This window comes from Urocitellus parryii, chromosome X, assembly GCF_045843805.1.
Source record: "Urocitellus parryii isolate mUroPar1 chromosome X, mUroPar1.hap1, whole genome shotgun sequence".
Classification (NCBI taxonomy): Eukaryota; Metazoa; Chordata; class Mammalia; order Rodentia; family Sciuridae; genus Urocitellus; species Urocitellus parryii.
In genome coordinates, this window is record NC_135547.1 from 118115796 (window position 1) to 118130520 (window position 14725).

At 39.5% G+C, this 14725-nt stretch overlaps 1 protein-coding gene across 13 annotated transcripts in view; it reads left to right on the plus strand.

The window, feature by feature from the left end:
• Nucleotides 1-649: 649 nt before the first annotated feature.
• Adgrg2 (adhesion G protein-coupled receptor G2) overlaps nucleotides 650-14725 on the plus strand; it is a 66153-nt gene continuing 52077 nt past the window's right edge. For all 13 annotated transcript variants that reach the window (XM_026405434.2, XM_026405446.2, XM_026405440.2 and 10 more), the window contains exon 1: nucleotides 650-767. In XM_026405434.2, the coding sequence (XP_026261219.1) occupies nucleotides 650-767 (118 nt within the window). The remainder of the gene's footprint in view (nucleotides 768-14725) is intronic.

Here is a 14725-nt window from a genome sequence, read left to right on the forward strand (position 1 = left end):
AAAAAAGGTTGACTCATGGACTATTAAAAATGCAAGCAGTGACAATAAGATGCAATAAAGAGGAAACACAAAGTACCTGGCCTTTTACAGTATTAAGACATAAGTAGGGTAGATTATTTAGAAGATTCTGTGAATCCTTCTGATTCTAGTATAATCTTAACCAGCCTTTATATGGTGGTAATAATTATATACATACTATTTTTGTTTTAAATTTCTTCTGATATTTTGAACGTGTTGGTATTTTCTTTTCTTTCTTTTTTAAAATATTTTTTAGTTATTGATGTACCTTTTTAATTTATTTACATGTGGTTCTGAGGATCGAACCCAGTGCCTCACACATCCTAGGCAAGTGTTCTGCCATTGAGCCACAACCCCAGCCCCCGTGTTGGTATTTTCCATAGATCTTCATGGACTACCTTGCTAATCATTTTGAATATAATGTTCTACTTTGTGACTTTCCCTTAATCAAAACATGGGCTTTGCTTTTTAATGGCTGGTGCTCACCTGGCATTGCTGATTTTCTGGACTCATAGTACTAAAAGGAATCAGCATGGCAGGTTGCCTTGGTTGAGGAATGACCTTTTGGGTATTGCTGTGTTGTGATTACGGCAGCTGTGACAATCTGTTGTCCCCCTTCTTTTATTTCAGGATGTTTTTCTCTGGTGGGCAGTGTGGTCATGTTGGCAGACCTGAAGAAGTTTTACTGACATTCAAGATATTCCTTGTCATCATTTGTCTTCATGTTGTTCTGGTTACATCCCTGGAAGGTAAGGTGTCTGTTTTTCTTTTCTTTTTTCCTCTGTTTATTTGTGTGTGTGTGGGGGGTGTTGTTATTTAGGATTATTTTTTCACTATGGTAAAATATATACAACATATTTACCATTTTAACCATTTCTAATTGTACAGCTATTGGCTTTAAGTACAATCATGATTTTGTGCAGACATCACCACTATCCATTCCTGGAACATTTCACCATTAAACAGTAACTCCGCATCCCCCAATTTCTATTCTTTTTGTTTCTATGAATTTGCCTATTCTGGGTACTTCATAAGTATAAATATAGTAATATTTATCCTTTTATGTTCAATTTACTTCAGTTGGCATAATCTTTTCAAGGTTCATCTATGTTTTAGCTTATTCAACAGAATTTCATTCCTTTTTAAAGTTGAATAATATCCCATTGAGTGTATGTTCCACAACTTATTTATCCATTCATACATTGATGAACATTCGGGTTGTTTCCTTCTTTTGGCTATTGTGAACAATGCTGCTATGAAGATGGGTATACAAATAACTATTTGAGTCCCTGCTTTCAGTTCTTTGGGGTATTTACCTAGGAGTAGACTTGCAGGGTCATATGGTAATTTTCTGTTTAACTTTTTGAGAAACTGCCAATCTCTTTTACAGTGACTGTGCCATTTAACATTCCCATAAATGAAGCACAAGGATTCTAGTTTCTCCACATCCTTGGCAACACTTGTTATTTTCTTTTGTTTTGATGATAGGTATGAAGTGGCATCTCATTGTGGTTTTGATTTGCTTTTCCTTAGTGATCAGTGATGTCAGCATCTTTTCATGTGCTTATTGGCCATTTGTATACCTTTGGAGAATTAGCTGTTTAAGACTTTTACTCACTTTTTAATTGGGTTATTGTTGTTGTTGTTGCCTTTTAGGAGTTATTTATATACTCTACATATTAAATCCTGTGTAGGATATATGTTTGGCAAATATTTTCTCTCATTCTGTGGAGCATTTTGTCACTTTCTTATAGTATAATTTCATGGATAAAAGTTTTGGTTTTATTTCTTTTTTGTGGTACCAGGGATTGAACCCAGGGGCACTTTACCACTGAGGTACATCTCCAACCCTTTTTATTTTTTATTTTGAGACAGGGTCTCTAAATTGCCTTGGCTGGCCTTGAACTTGCTATTCTCCTGCCTAAGCCTTGCAAGTCACTGGGATTATAGGTGTGAACCACCATGTCTTGAAAAAGTGTTTAATTTTGATAAAGTCCATTGTATCTATTTTTACTTTGATTGTTTATAGGTTGATGTCATACCTAAAAAAAATCATTGCCAAATCCAATGTCAGGAAGATTTTCCCATTTTCTTCTCTTAGTTCTTAGTTCTTGCATTTTGGTCCCTTGATCTATTTAGAGTTAAATTTTATATATGATGTAAGAATCCAATTTCATTCTTGTTCCTTTGGATATCCAGTTTTCGCAGCACCATTTGTTGAAAAGACTGTCTTTTCCTTTGGAATGGTATTGATGTCTTTGTCCGAAGTCGATTGACCAAATGTGTTAGCATTTATTTCTGACATTTATTCTATTTTATTTTGTGGTACTGGGTATTGAACCCAGGGACACTCTACCACTGAGTCACAATCCCCCACCCCCTTTATTTTTTATTTTGAGACAAGGATTACAAATTCAAGGGCCAACCTCAGCAACTTAGGTTGCTGAGTTGGCCCTTGAATTTGTAATCCTCGGGCCTCTGCCTCCTGAGTTTCTGGGATTACAGGCATGTACCATTGTACCCATCCTGATGTTTGTTTTTAAAAGTATTTACTTGAAGGAATTTCCATATGGAAATTTAAAGGCGTCAGAAAACTAGCTAAATGAAGCAGCACGGTATTTTTAGAAAAGGGGATCTTTAGAAGCTTATGAAACAAGGAGAAAGATACCTGAGGAAGGCTGCATAAAGGCCAGCAATAGGGCTGTGATTTCTGTGGGTATACTGCCAAAAGAACACTGGGCTATGCAAATGTAAAGAATACTCATTAGGGGGCTGAGGATATAGCTCAGCTGGTAGAGTGCTTGCCTTGCATGCACAAGACCCTGAGTTCAATTTCCAGAACCACAAAAAAAAAAAAAAAAAAGAAAAGAAAGAAAGAAAAGGAAAATAATACTCATTAAGAGTGAGATTAGGAAATGAATGTTACTTAAGAAGATACTATTAGCCAGTGTGGTGGTTTGTCCCTGGAATCCCAGTGGCTCAGGAGGCTGAGGCAGGAGGATTGCAAGTTCAAAGCTAGCGTCAGCAACTTAGTGAGACCTTGTCTCTAAATAAAATATAAAAAGGGCTGGGGATGTGGCTAAGCACCTCTGGGTTCAATCCCTGGTACCCCCCCCCCAAAAAAAAGACATTATTTAAGACAGGTAAATATGTTTCTTATTCAGAAGAAGGTGGTAGGACCAAAGAACCTTTGTTGGATAAAACAAAAATCTACTGGCTGCAAACTGTAGCAACATAAATAAACAAAACACATGTACCAATATACATACTTGCAAGCAAATTAAATGGAAAACTTTCCAGCAAGCTAAAGCACAATGGGCAATCTTTCACAAAGTAGGCACAAGGGCATGTTGTCAAGAAGCCATATGCTTTAAAAAAATAAAATAAAAAATAAAAATTCAGTGGGTACTAAGGATTACAATGTGCCAGATCCCTGCTTTGCACTAACCCACTTTCCTAATCTTTTCAACCAGATTTGATCCTAGTCTTGCCTCTGTTTTTCAGAACAGGAAGCTGAGGCTCAAAAAGATAAGTAATTTTGCCTAGGGTTGTTAGCCCTGGGAAGTAACAGAACTGGGATTTGAACCCAGGGGTCTAGCTCTAGATTTTGTGCTCAGAACCACACAATCAGGGTTGTTGAAACATATATCACTGAGCCCTTGTCCCAGGGTTTGTGACTTAGAAGGTCTGGGGTGGGATCTGAGAATTTACATCTCTAATAAACTCCCAGGTGATGCTGATGCAACTGGTCTAGGGACCACACTTTGAGAACCAGTTTATAGAACTGGTAGAAGATAAATACGGAGAGAAAATGCCTCCTGATATTCATGGTATATAAATTCTCTTGTGGCCATGCAACATCCACATAACTATGGTCACACACATCATCTCCTTGGAACATTAAAATATCATTGTCTGATCGGCAGGGCAAAAATCTTGTGTCCCCACATTATTGATAAGTAAATGTCCCCCCAGTGATCTTATTGGTTAGGAAGTGGCAGAGTTCATGAATGACGCCACATCTTCAGTCTCACTGTGGTGCTTTTTCCCCCACAGGGACAGATGAGGCAGGAAAGTGAAACACAGGAAAAATTCATCAAAATGAAAGCTGTCTGCTAGAAATAAGACTTTTGAAAATTTATATGTAAAAATGATAAAAATGAGCAGGTAAATAGGAAAGTACATAACTCTGAAGCAAACCTAAGTAGGGAGAAGCAGAGTGGTAGCTTAAGGCAGATGAATGAATGTATTTCTTACTCCAGCATTCTGCTTATGTTAGTCAGCTTTCCATTACTGAAACAAAGTACCTGAGATGATCAACTTAAAAGGGGAAAGGTTTATTTGGTCTCACGGTTTTGAAGGTTTCAGTCCATGGTCAATTGGCCCCATGGCTTTTGAGCCTGTGATGAGGCAGCACACCACAGAAAGGAGTGCAGGGTGGAAAAAGCCTGTTTATAAAAAGGAAGAGGAAAATATGGGTGTCCCACAGTCCCCTTTGAGGACATACCCCCTAGGACCTAAAACCTCCCACCAGGTCCAGCCCCTTAAAGGTATCCACCAGCTTTCAGTAGCACCAAGTTGGGGACCAAACTTTTTAACACATGGGCCTTTGGGGAACATTCCAGATATAAGCTATTGAACTGATGAATTGGTTTCTTAGAGTACTGGCTCTTAAAGTGTGGCCCCCAGACAAGTAATATCAGTATTACCTTGGAGCTTATTAGAAGTGCAGATTCTGGGGCCCATGCTAGACCTGCCGGATCTGAAATTCTGGGGAAGGGGCAGTATTCTGTGTTGTAACCAGTGCTCCAGGTATATTGATGCATGCTCAAGGGTAGAACCACTGGCTTAAAGAATTGACTTACAGCCTGCTGGCAGCCTGGCAGAGCAGAAAACTAGTGAGATCTGCGGTTAGAACCCTTTCGCCCATGCCTTCTGCCTGCTATGTGTGTGATCTTGATTTGCCACTAATATAAGCCTCTGTTTCCTCATCTTTCCATCAGGGGAGCTATGATAAGGCTCAAAATATACGTTTTTATAAAAAGAAACTCATGAAAGCAAAGGTTTTTCTGAATTAAGTGTCTTGGAATCTCAAAAGGGCTAAATAGGAGTTTTTTATTCTCTCTCAGAACTCCCAGTAAGAGTATTATGTTATTTAATGATCACAATGATTGCCAGCCACTGGTCTAAGCCCTTATAAAAAGATAACTTGTTTAAAGCTCATTCAATATCCCTTTGAAATAGACACTATAGTAGTTTGTTTCACAGATGAGGAAACTCTGCTATGCTAGACTTAGTTGCTTGCTGGTTTTTACATCTGTAGATTAAAAACAAAGATGGAATCCATAATTGTGAAAATCATGAATATTGGTTCTGAATCACCCAGGTAGTTCAGGGCCACCATTTCCCTGAACAGCTTTGGACTGAGACCATTTCTTTTCAGTTCAGAATAGCTTGGGTCTGGTCTTTATGAAGGCCAAGGGGACTGACTTGGTCAACACAGAGTTATCATTTGTATGGTAGCAATTGCCTGCTCTGGGCCCAGCAGCCCCAGATGCTGAGAGAACATCATCTCTGACTCCAGGGAATTTACACTCCAGGGAATTTACACTGCAGGGAATGTACACTGTGTTGTATTGTACAACACAGGTACAATACAACACAGGTACAAGTATAAGTATAGGTACAAGTATAAGTCCTAAAGCATGAATCCATGCTAAAGGACTCAAATATTTGGCTCTTGCCAAATCTGTGGATTTGTCTAGCTAAATGCTAAGACGCCCATAGCAGATGCTATTAGTGCCTTACCCATAACACTCCGAAGGTCACCTGCAGACTTTTCCTGTGGATATTGACTGCTTCATGTCTTCCTGACTGAGAATGATCTGTGTCCATGGGAGCATATATATATATATTTTTTGATACTGTGGACTGAAATCAGGGGTATACCCAACTACTGAGGCACATCCCCAGTGCTATTTTGTATTTTATTTGGAGATAGGGTCTCACTGAGTTGTCCAGTGCCTCACTTTTGCTGAGGCTAGCTTTATACTAACGATCCTCCTGCCTCACCTCCCCAACCACTGGGATTACAGATATGTACCACTGTGCCCAGCTCCATGGGAGCATACTTGGCTTGTACATGGGACAAGCCAAAAGTGTCAAAACTCCTCAAAAGTGAGAAGTTAACACCTCAAAACAGTGAGGAATGGGAGTTGACATTTAAATGTGTCCTCTTCCTTATTCCTTGGTGGGACTATGCTAAGGAGTGTTGGATGTTGTCTGCCAGAGTTCCCTAGTTGTATTGTGTCCCAATTATGCATAGGAGTAAGCTGCTTGTTAATGTACCCATTATTGGCTCTACTCTCTTCCCTGCTTTACTTAAGGATGCCCCCCACTTCCTGGGGTCATCTCCATTTGGAAACACACTCACCACCCAAGGTTCAGCCAGATTTCCTTACCTATATATAACTTGCTATGACTTCCTCAGAAGAATGAAATCTGTCTCCTGTTACTCTTTTCTTAATATATATGGTTTTTTTTTGAGAGAGAGAGAGAGAGAGAGAGAGAGAGAGAGAGAGAATTTTTTAATATGTATTTTTTAGTTTTTGGCGGATACAACATCTTTATTTGTATGTGGTGCTGAGGATCGAACCCGGACCGCACGCATGCCAGGCGAGCGCGCTCCCGCTTGTATGTTTTTTAATTGTTGATGGACCTTTATTTTATTCATTTATTCATATGAAGTGCTGAGGATTGAACCTAGTGCCTCACACATGCTAGGTAAGCACTCTACCACTGAATCACAACCCCAGCCCTCACCCCTTACTCTTTATCTTTTACCTGGTGATACTTGCCACTTTGGATTATGTTCACCATAGACTTCCTTTGCACCATGATTCCTTCAAGTCCATTGTCAGTGTGGCTGAGAAGGGAGAGTGCAGAGGTGGGGGTGGGGGTGTGAACTGATGTGAGGAAAATTAATGAGTACTCTCAGCCTGCTCTGGGTCAGGCCCTTATAGTGCTTTATGAACATTAATACATTTAATCTTCCCCCCAACTCTTCACAGTGAATATTTTTCATGTCAGTTTACAGATAGAGTGTCAAAGAAATTAAGTCATTTTCCCAGAAGATTTGCCATCAGAATCTGTAGCCAGTACTATTCATACTCCACCTGGCTTCCCAGAGCACCCTCAGTAAGTGTCTGAAGATTGAGTGAACCTATCACTGAGGCACAGGTAGAAGGTGGAAAAGGAGCCCAAGGTAAGCCACTGGAGAATAGTCATTCCCCTGGCTCTTGGGGATCTGGGCTGCAAACATGGTAGCTTCATCCTGGGGATAACTCACTGGCTCATGTTAGCAGGGAGAGGTGGGCCTAATGCTCTTATTAGGCCACTGGCCAACAGAGAGAATTCTTAGACCTGAATACTTTCAATTGTCTAGTTTGGTGACAGTTGAGGCAATCATTCCCAGTCTACCAGAAGCCCAGTTGTCTTTGGCAGATAAGTATACTTACCTCTGGCCTCTAGCTTTCCCAGCCTGTGCCAATGCCTTTCTTTCTTTTTCTTTTTCTTTCTTTTTTTTCCCCTCTTTGGTCTTCGAAGGAGGTCTTCTTTTAGGTAAAACTATTCTATTTTCCAGAGGGTACAATGACATAATAGTGGAAGATGGTTATAATTTCATTCCTGCAGAATTGTCTTCCCCATTTGGAAACAATTACACATTTGAGCCAGTTTGGTGATCTCATAAACTATAATCCCCAACACTCTCTTTCTCTCTCTCTCTCTCTCTCTCTCTCTCTCTCTCTCTCTCTCTCTGCCGGATCTAGGTCTTTTTGTGCTGCAAGTATTTCTAGTGATAAGTTCCCCTTCTCTAAGACCCCTTACTCTCTCATGCTTTGTTTCTTGGAGTCTATTCTTACTTGTGCAAAAGATGTTAGCACTGCAGGAGGTAGGCTCTATGCTTCTGAAAAACAGAAAAAAAAAAAAAAAAAAAACCACCCTTGTTTGACTTTGTCTCTTAACACCAAACCCAGTGCTGGTCTCCTTCCTCTGCCACAATATTCTACCTGTAAAACTGAGATTATAAATACTTACCATGTCATTGGTATGATGCTCAGACAATCTCACAGCCCCCTGAAACCTAGTCTCCACACCCAGGCATGAAGTCACTTCTGTTGAGCCCTGACTCTTTCCCTGGCATGTGGAAATGGTGACAAGGAGATTAGTGATAGAGATTCTAGACAGATTGGGGGAGGAAACTGAAAGTGGACAACATCGTATCCCACTTTTCTCTTGGAACTGCTGGTAAGGACTCCTCACAGAGCAATTGTATAGATGAAGAATGGTAAGACAGTATGTTTAGGCAGAGAGAAAGCCAGAGACAGTGTTCCCTCTAATTTTCTCTTGGCTCTCATGTGCTAAGGTAGGGATTCTAAAGGGCCCTCATTTTCCTAGTGGACAGCTGTGTTGAGAGCCAATGGTAAAGACAAGACTGAAAAGACTGTGGCATAAACAACCTAGACCGGGAGCCAGATAAAGAATGTGACAGACACAGTGTCTGTCAGTGGTGAGAGCTGAAGGGAGCTGGATCATCAAGAAAGGAACTCCTAGTCCTAGATGGGATTCTGAGAGAATCGACTGTGGGGCCCATTAGATGCAGCCTTCACCACTGGATTTCAACGGGACACTGAGGAACCCTGCAAGACAGAGGACATGTCTGGAGAGGCCATTGAGAATCCTGGACTCGGCACTAGGTGAGCTCACAGATCCAGACTTCTTCCTGCTACCAGAAGGTTGCTAGCACCCCATTCCCAAGCATGGATGCCATCTGGACTACCAGAAGAAAAAGGAGGGAAAACAAAGATTGTGAAATCTTTCAAAAGACATTGAGTTATATAGATCATTTTAGAGTAAGAGAGACATAGCTGTCTTTAAGCATCAGACTTAAGAATTCCCTTTCCTATACCTCTGGATTGGAGGCTCCAAAACAAGATGAAACCATCTGAGACATCAAAGGAAGCTCAGGGATTTTTTGGTTTGTTTATTGTTTCAATTGTTTCTCCATCTCAATTGTATCTGCAAATGTAAAACTTGCTCTAAAACCTAATATATAGCAGACACTTAAAGACTTGTCAGGACACTCTGCTAGAAATTGTTGAAGGTCATCATCCTGAATTCTGCTTCTCCTGGTTTGACCTTTTCAGGTATGTGGAAATAATCTATTCAGATCCTTGAGGGTAAGGGTGACATCTTTACTTTCTTTGGGTGTCCTCCATAGCACATAGTAAGTGCTTAATGAACTCTGGTTGGTTGATTGGTTTTGATTTGTGACCCTAGTCTAAAGCCTAGAGATATTCTAAAATGTGAGCCTCTCCCTTCATCTTATATCATCAGCCATACCCTCATCTGAACCCAGTGAGTTCTAATACAACACAAATTACCCCTCCAAACTTTTGTATAGACTTCAGTGAGATAGCTGTACATTAACTAGAATTCCCTTAAAGGATGTATTTCTCCACCTTTATATGATGAAGAAGCTCAATTGATTGACTGGTAAGATTCTTTCACAGTCTGACATTATGTGAGTTCAACCACCCAGCTCAGATTCCTAATTCTTTGTCCTGAGAAATTGGGGATCCTGGGCTGGGGATGTGGCTCAAGCGGTAGCGCGCTCGCCTGGCATGCGTGCGGCCCGGGTTCGATCCTCAGCACCACATACCAACAAAGATGTTGTGTCCGCCAAGAACTAAAAAATAAATATTAAAAAAAAAATTCTCTCTCTCTCTCTCTCTCTCTCTCTCTCTCTCTCTCTCTCCCCCCCCCCCTCACTCTCTCTTTAAAAAAAAAAAAAAGAAATTGGGGATCCTTGGAGTCTGGCTCAGACATAATGTCATTCAGAAAATCCTTGTGTGATATTTGAGCCGTTGATTATATATGCTAGGTTCTCACACTTGGCTGTACATTGGAATTACCTGTAGAACTTTAAGAAAACCTGATGCCTGTATCCCAACCCCAGAGACTGTAATGTTATTGGTCTGAGGGTATAGCCTGAGTACTAGGGTTCTTCAAAGTGACCCAAGTGATTCTAGCTGAACCAGGAACCACTCATCTCTGCAATCCCATTTTTAGGCTGTTCCCCTATATGAGGCTCCTCATGTAAAATTAGAAACAACTTGAAGTCATATTTTTTTACAGCTAGATTTCTAAGGTGAGGCAATTTCAAAAGCTTTTAAAGTTAGAATGAAGCCAATAAATACCTTGACTTCAAAATTGATAAAAGTTTGAGAGTGGCTCTTACTGACCGGTAAATCCTCAAGTTGCCAGTGCTATCATTGCTTGGAACTTCATGGAAAGTGAATTCATTATGTCTCTTTATAGGATCCAGTGGCCACAGTTACTGTTACTGTTACAACAGTAACAGCAGCAACACAACTGGACATTTTTTTTATTTGTTCTTTTTAGATATACATGAGAGTAGAGTATATTTTGATATATCATTTATACAAGGAGTATAACTTCCCATTCTTGTGGTTGTACATGATGGGGAGTTTCACTGGTCATGTATTCATATATGAACAGGAAAGTTACATCCAATTCATTCCACTGTCTTTCCTATTCCTATCCCCTGAACTTCTATTCTCCCCACCCCCCTTATTACAACTGAACATTTTCTACAGGTGTTGATGGTTTGTAATGCTCCTTAGCATAGGTCATCTCACTGTGTCCCCTAGGGGTAGACAGAGAAGTTCATATTATCCTCACTTTGCTGATGAGAAGACTGAAGCTCAGAGCAATGAAGTAACTTTGAAGGTTATCCAGAAAGAAACAGTACTGAGACTAAGAGAGCAGCTCTGTAGAACTCTGACCTCTATACCAGCCTGCACAAAGTACTTATTTTGGGCTTGGGCAGTTTGATTCACTTCCAAGTTCACACATCTGGAAAGTGGAGGTGGTAGGATTCTAGAACTTGAGTTCTTAACCACTTCCCCAGTGTTTAGTCACTGAGACAGTTGAAAAATGGGTTTTACACGACTTTGCCATGATTCATTCATTCCGGGATGGATTTGTACTGAGTAAAGATTTAAGAGAGGTCTGAGAAATAAAAGCAATAGTTCCACTAATTTAAGTTACTGTGGATTAAGTTGATGTTCCAAGAAAACACACTGTTGAGATATATCTTGAGAATGGGTGCATCCTTACTTCAAGAAATTATAAGAAGCACATTGATCTTGGCAGGAGATCTCATATTTATGAGATCACAGTGCCATTTAAAAAAATCAAGATAAATTATAGATGCTTTCTCAGTGATGTTTGTGGCAATTGTGTTAGTCTTGAACACTGGTGTCCTATTTGACCTATACCCTTTCCTCTCCTTGCCCTTTAGGAATGTGCAAAGCATAAAGTAAAAGGTATCCTAATGTTGCTAAAGTATTTAGTACAGTATAGTTTTTTTTAAAGAAGAGAGAAATGAAAGTACAAAATGGGTACTAATCTTGCTTTAACAAGTAAGTTAAAATTGCTTATAATGATCTGATTCATTGAATGAGCAAGAACTGACCACATGGCCATATTGTCTTTCAGCTACATAGACATTTTTGCCTTGTGCCCAATATAAAATATGATTTGTCATTAGACACATTTGGATTCACAGTGAAGTCTTACAAATTCTGTGTTTTGGTATACAAGCAGGAGGGGATAACTTTGAATTCCTGAGACACTTTCAGTTATAGAATGTTTTCAAAGTGGAATTTTAAAACTTGTGAGCTGAGAATTACTACTCAGATATAAACTCTATTTAGGCCAAGGACTTTGTCATATTCCCTGCTATAACACAGTGCCTAGCACACAGTAGGCCTTCAAAATACAGAATACATGGGTAAACTTTGGGCAAATCACTTCATATTTTTGAGCCTGAGTTTCCTTACTTATAGACAGAGGTGGTCGGATTATTTTGGTATCTGGCCTTTTCCCCACATATGATCTGTTTTGTAATTCTTTTCTCCCAGTGAACTCCAAGTCCTAAAAGATGCTATCTTTTAAAATTTTAAGTAAATAAAGATTTTTCCCCCTATTTTTGTGTTGAACAAAGACACATCTGACTGTATCCAGTGTCTGATTGGCAGCAGAAAACCAGTATCGATATAATTCCAAACAAAGCAAACAGAACACTCTAATTTTCTTTTGCAGCATATTGTGATAAATAAACAATTTTTGAAATGATGAAAATATGGTCTAAGTGACTACCTTCGCAAAATTTCCAATATTTCAATGGATCTTCTTCAAGTCTCCTTTGCCTCTGAAATGGATTTCCATGAATTACAACTTCTGATGTGTAATATGAAGGGTCAGAACCCCATGATCTTTCTAGGAGTGGCCTTCATATAATCCTAAACTATGGAAACTTGAATTAGACAAACATTGTGTTCTAATAGACATTCTCACTAATTGAGCATGAGAGAGTAGATAACAATATTTTATAGTTAGAATGGAGATCACATACATGCAAATCATGGAAAGAAATTATCTTCATTTGTTTTTAAAATGCTCTTTACAAATTACTGATATCACATTATTTGCACAAGGGGGAAAACTCATTTTATAAAGGTAAACTTTATCCAAGGATATAGAATTATATAATCTGAAGGAATAATAATCATGATTATGTTGGTACTGTGATAAAATGCTTTGTAAATCTAATATAATTTTATTCAAAGTAAACAATCCCCATTTTACAAATAAGGAAATGTAAGCAGAGAAATGTCAGGATCTTATTCAAGGCAGAGCTAGGATCTGAACCCCAGTCAGTCTCTCTGGAAAGTCAGTCTCTTAACCAAGTTTGTAAGGCTTGGTTATCAGGCACATTCTTTCATCCATTGGAAATAAACGGATACAGGCATTTTATTCATATGGAGAAGATTATCAAGTCAGACTCACAGATTGTGAAAAGTGAGGAATTCCAGATCAGGCTATCAAAGCTCATGACAAGCCAAAGGCAATATAAGGAAAAGCTATTAGGACAGGAGCCACCAACAAACAAAGGCCTAGGGGCCCTTCTAAAAGTCTTCTATCCAGAAGTAACACAGCAAAGGTTAAGGGTAAATGTGGCTTCAAAACAAAGGCAACTCAAAAATGCAACTTTTCCAACTAAATAGGATTGCCATGCAGTAGGGATATCCATAATTTCAACCTCTCTTAGTGGTTTCTACCAGTACATAGTTGTTTACAGAACTGGTTTGTCACATGGGAGTCCTACTCTCGAGGGTCCTGGAAGAATGATGATTTGGATGTTTGCTGGAAGCCAAGCTGGAAGCATGAGTCACAAAGAAAGGGGGATTCGTATTCAGCCTGAACGAGGCAAGGATTCCTTCTCCAGTTCATATTGATTCCCCGACTTTTGACCTTGTCAATGTCATGACAAAAAAACCAGAGAAGGTGGTTTTTCCAGAGGAGAGTGATTTGAACATTAATCTTGTCCCATCATTAGTTTAACGGGCATTACTTACTTAATGACATTCATTAAATCTGATGTGGCAGGCATTAACTGGCATAGTACCAAAGCTTTTGCTTTTTTCCCTCAGTACACAGCTGGACTACATTTCCTAGTTCCCTCATAGTTGAAAGTGGCCATATGACTGTGTTCTGGCCGATGGATGTGGGTAGATCTAAGGTGTGCCTGTCCTGGCTATTAAATATCTCCCACCTGATTCTGCTCACTCCTTATAACTTCCCTGTTTGCTTTCCTGATATCACTGTCCTGGGCAAATTTGGAATCTTTATGTTTAAGAAAGCAGTACCTCTGTCAACTGTGTTCCCTCCCCCTGCCTCCCCCACCCCCAGTGCTCTACTCTAGGCTGCTCACTGGACTTGAAACATGGAAAACAAACTATTTTATAAAGCCCCCAAAATTTGGGGGTTTAATTATTTAAGTGCTTGCGTTACCTTAGATAATGCATCTGATTGTACCCTTCTGCTAGGGTTATTGTCACATCTCATTCTATCATTGGAGGGTAGAGTGGGATAAGGTTGGCATCCTTTTCTTTTTGGCATCATATTAGAAGCCAAGTTCATATAATCTAAGGAAACTGGGGGAGTCCGTTATGGGCACTACTGAGGTGCTCATTGTCCAAACTGGAGAGTCATTTGAGGGTAGGAAACTCTACCAGAACTACCCATTCCCTTTGTGCCAAGCCAGGTCACTGGGACCTTCACAGTGTGGCATAAGGTTGACTTATAAGCTCTGGACTTTGTAGGGTCAAATCTTACCTCCAACCTTAATAAAGTATTTAATTATTGTAATTGAATCTCCTTATCTGTAAAGTGGAATTACCTATCTCATAGTTATATTAGTTAATGAATATAAAACAGATGTCTGTAATGCATCTGCCACATATAAGAATTCAGTAAATATTAGCTGATATCGTCACTACAGACCAACACTAATAGAATTTTTTTCGAGGTTACGGAAGTGTTCTGTATCTGTGTTGCCCAATACAGTAACCACCAGCCACATGTGACTACTGAGCACTCGAAACATGTTTGGGGGACTAAATTTTTAATTATACTTAACTTTCATGAATTTGAACTTAAATTTACATAGCCACACATGGCTAGCGGATGCCATGTTGCACAGCACAACTACAGACAATTTAAGTGCTTCAAAAAAATTTTGTTTCAAGCTGTGTAAGTCTGAGTTCAATCACAAAAG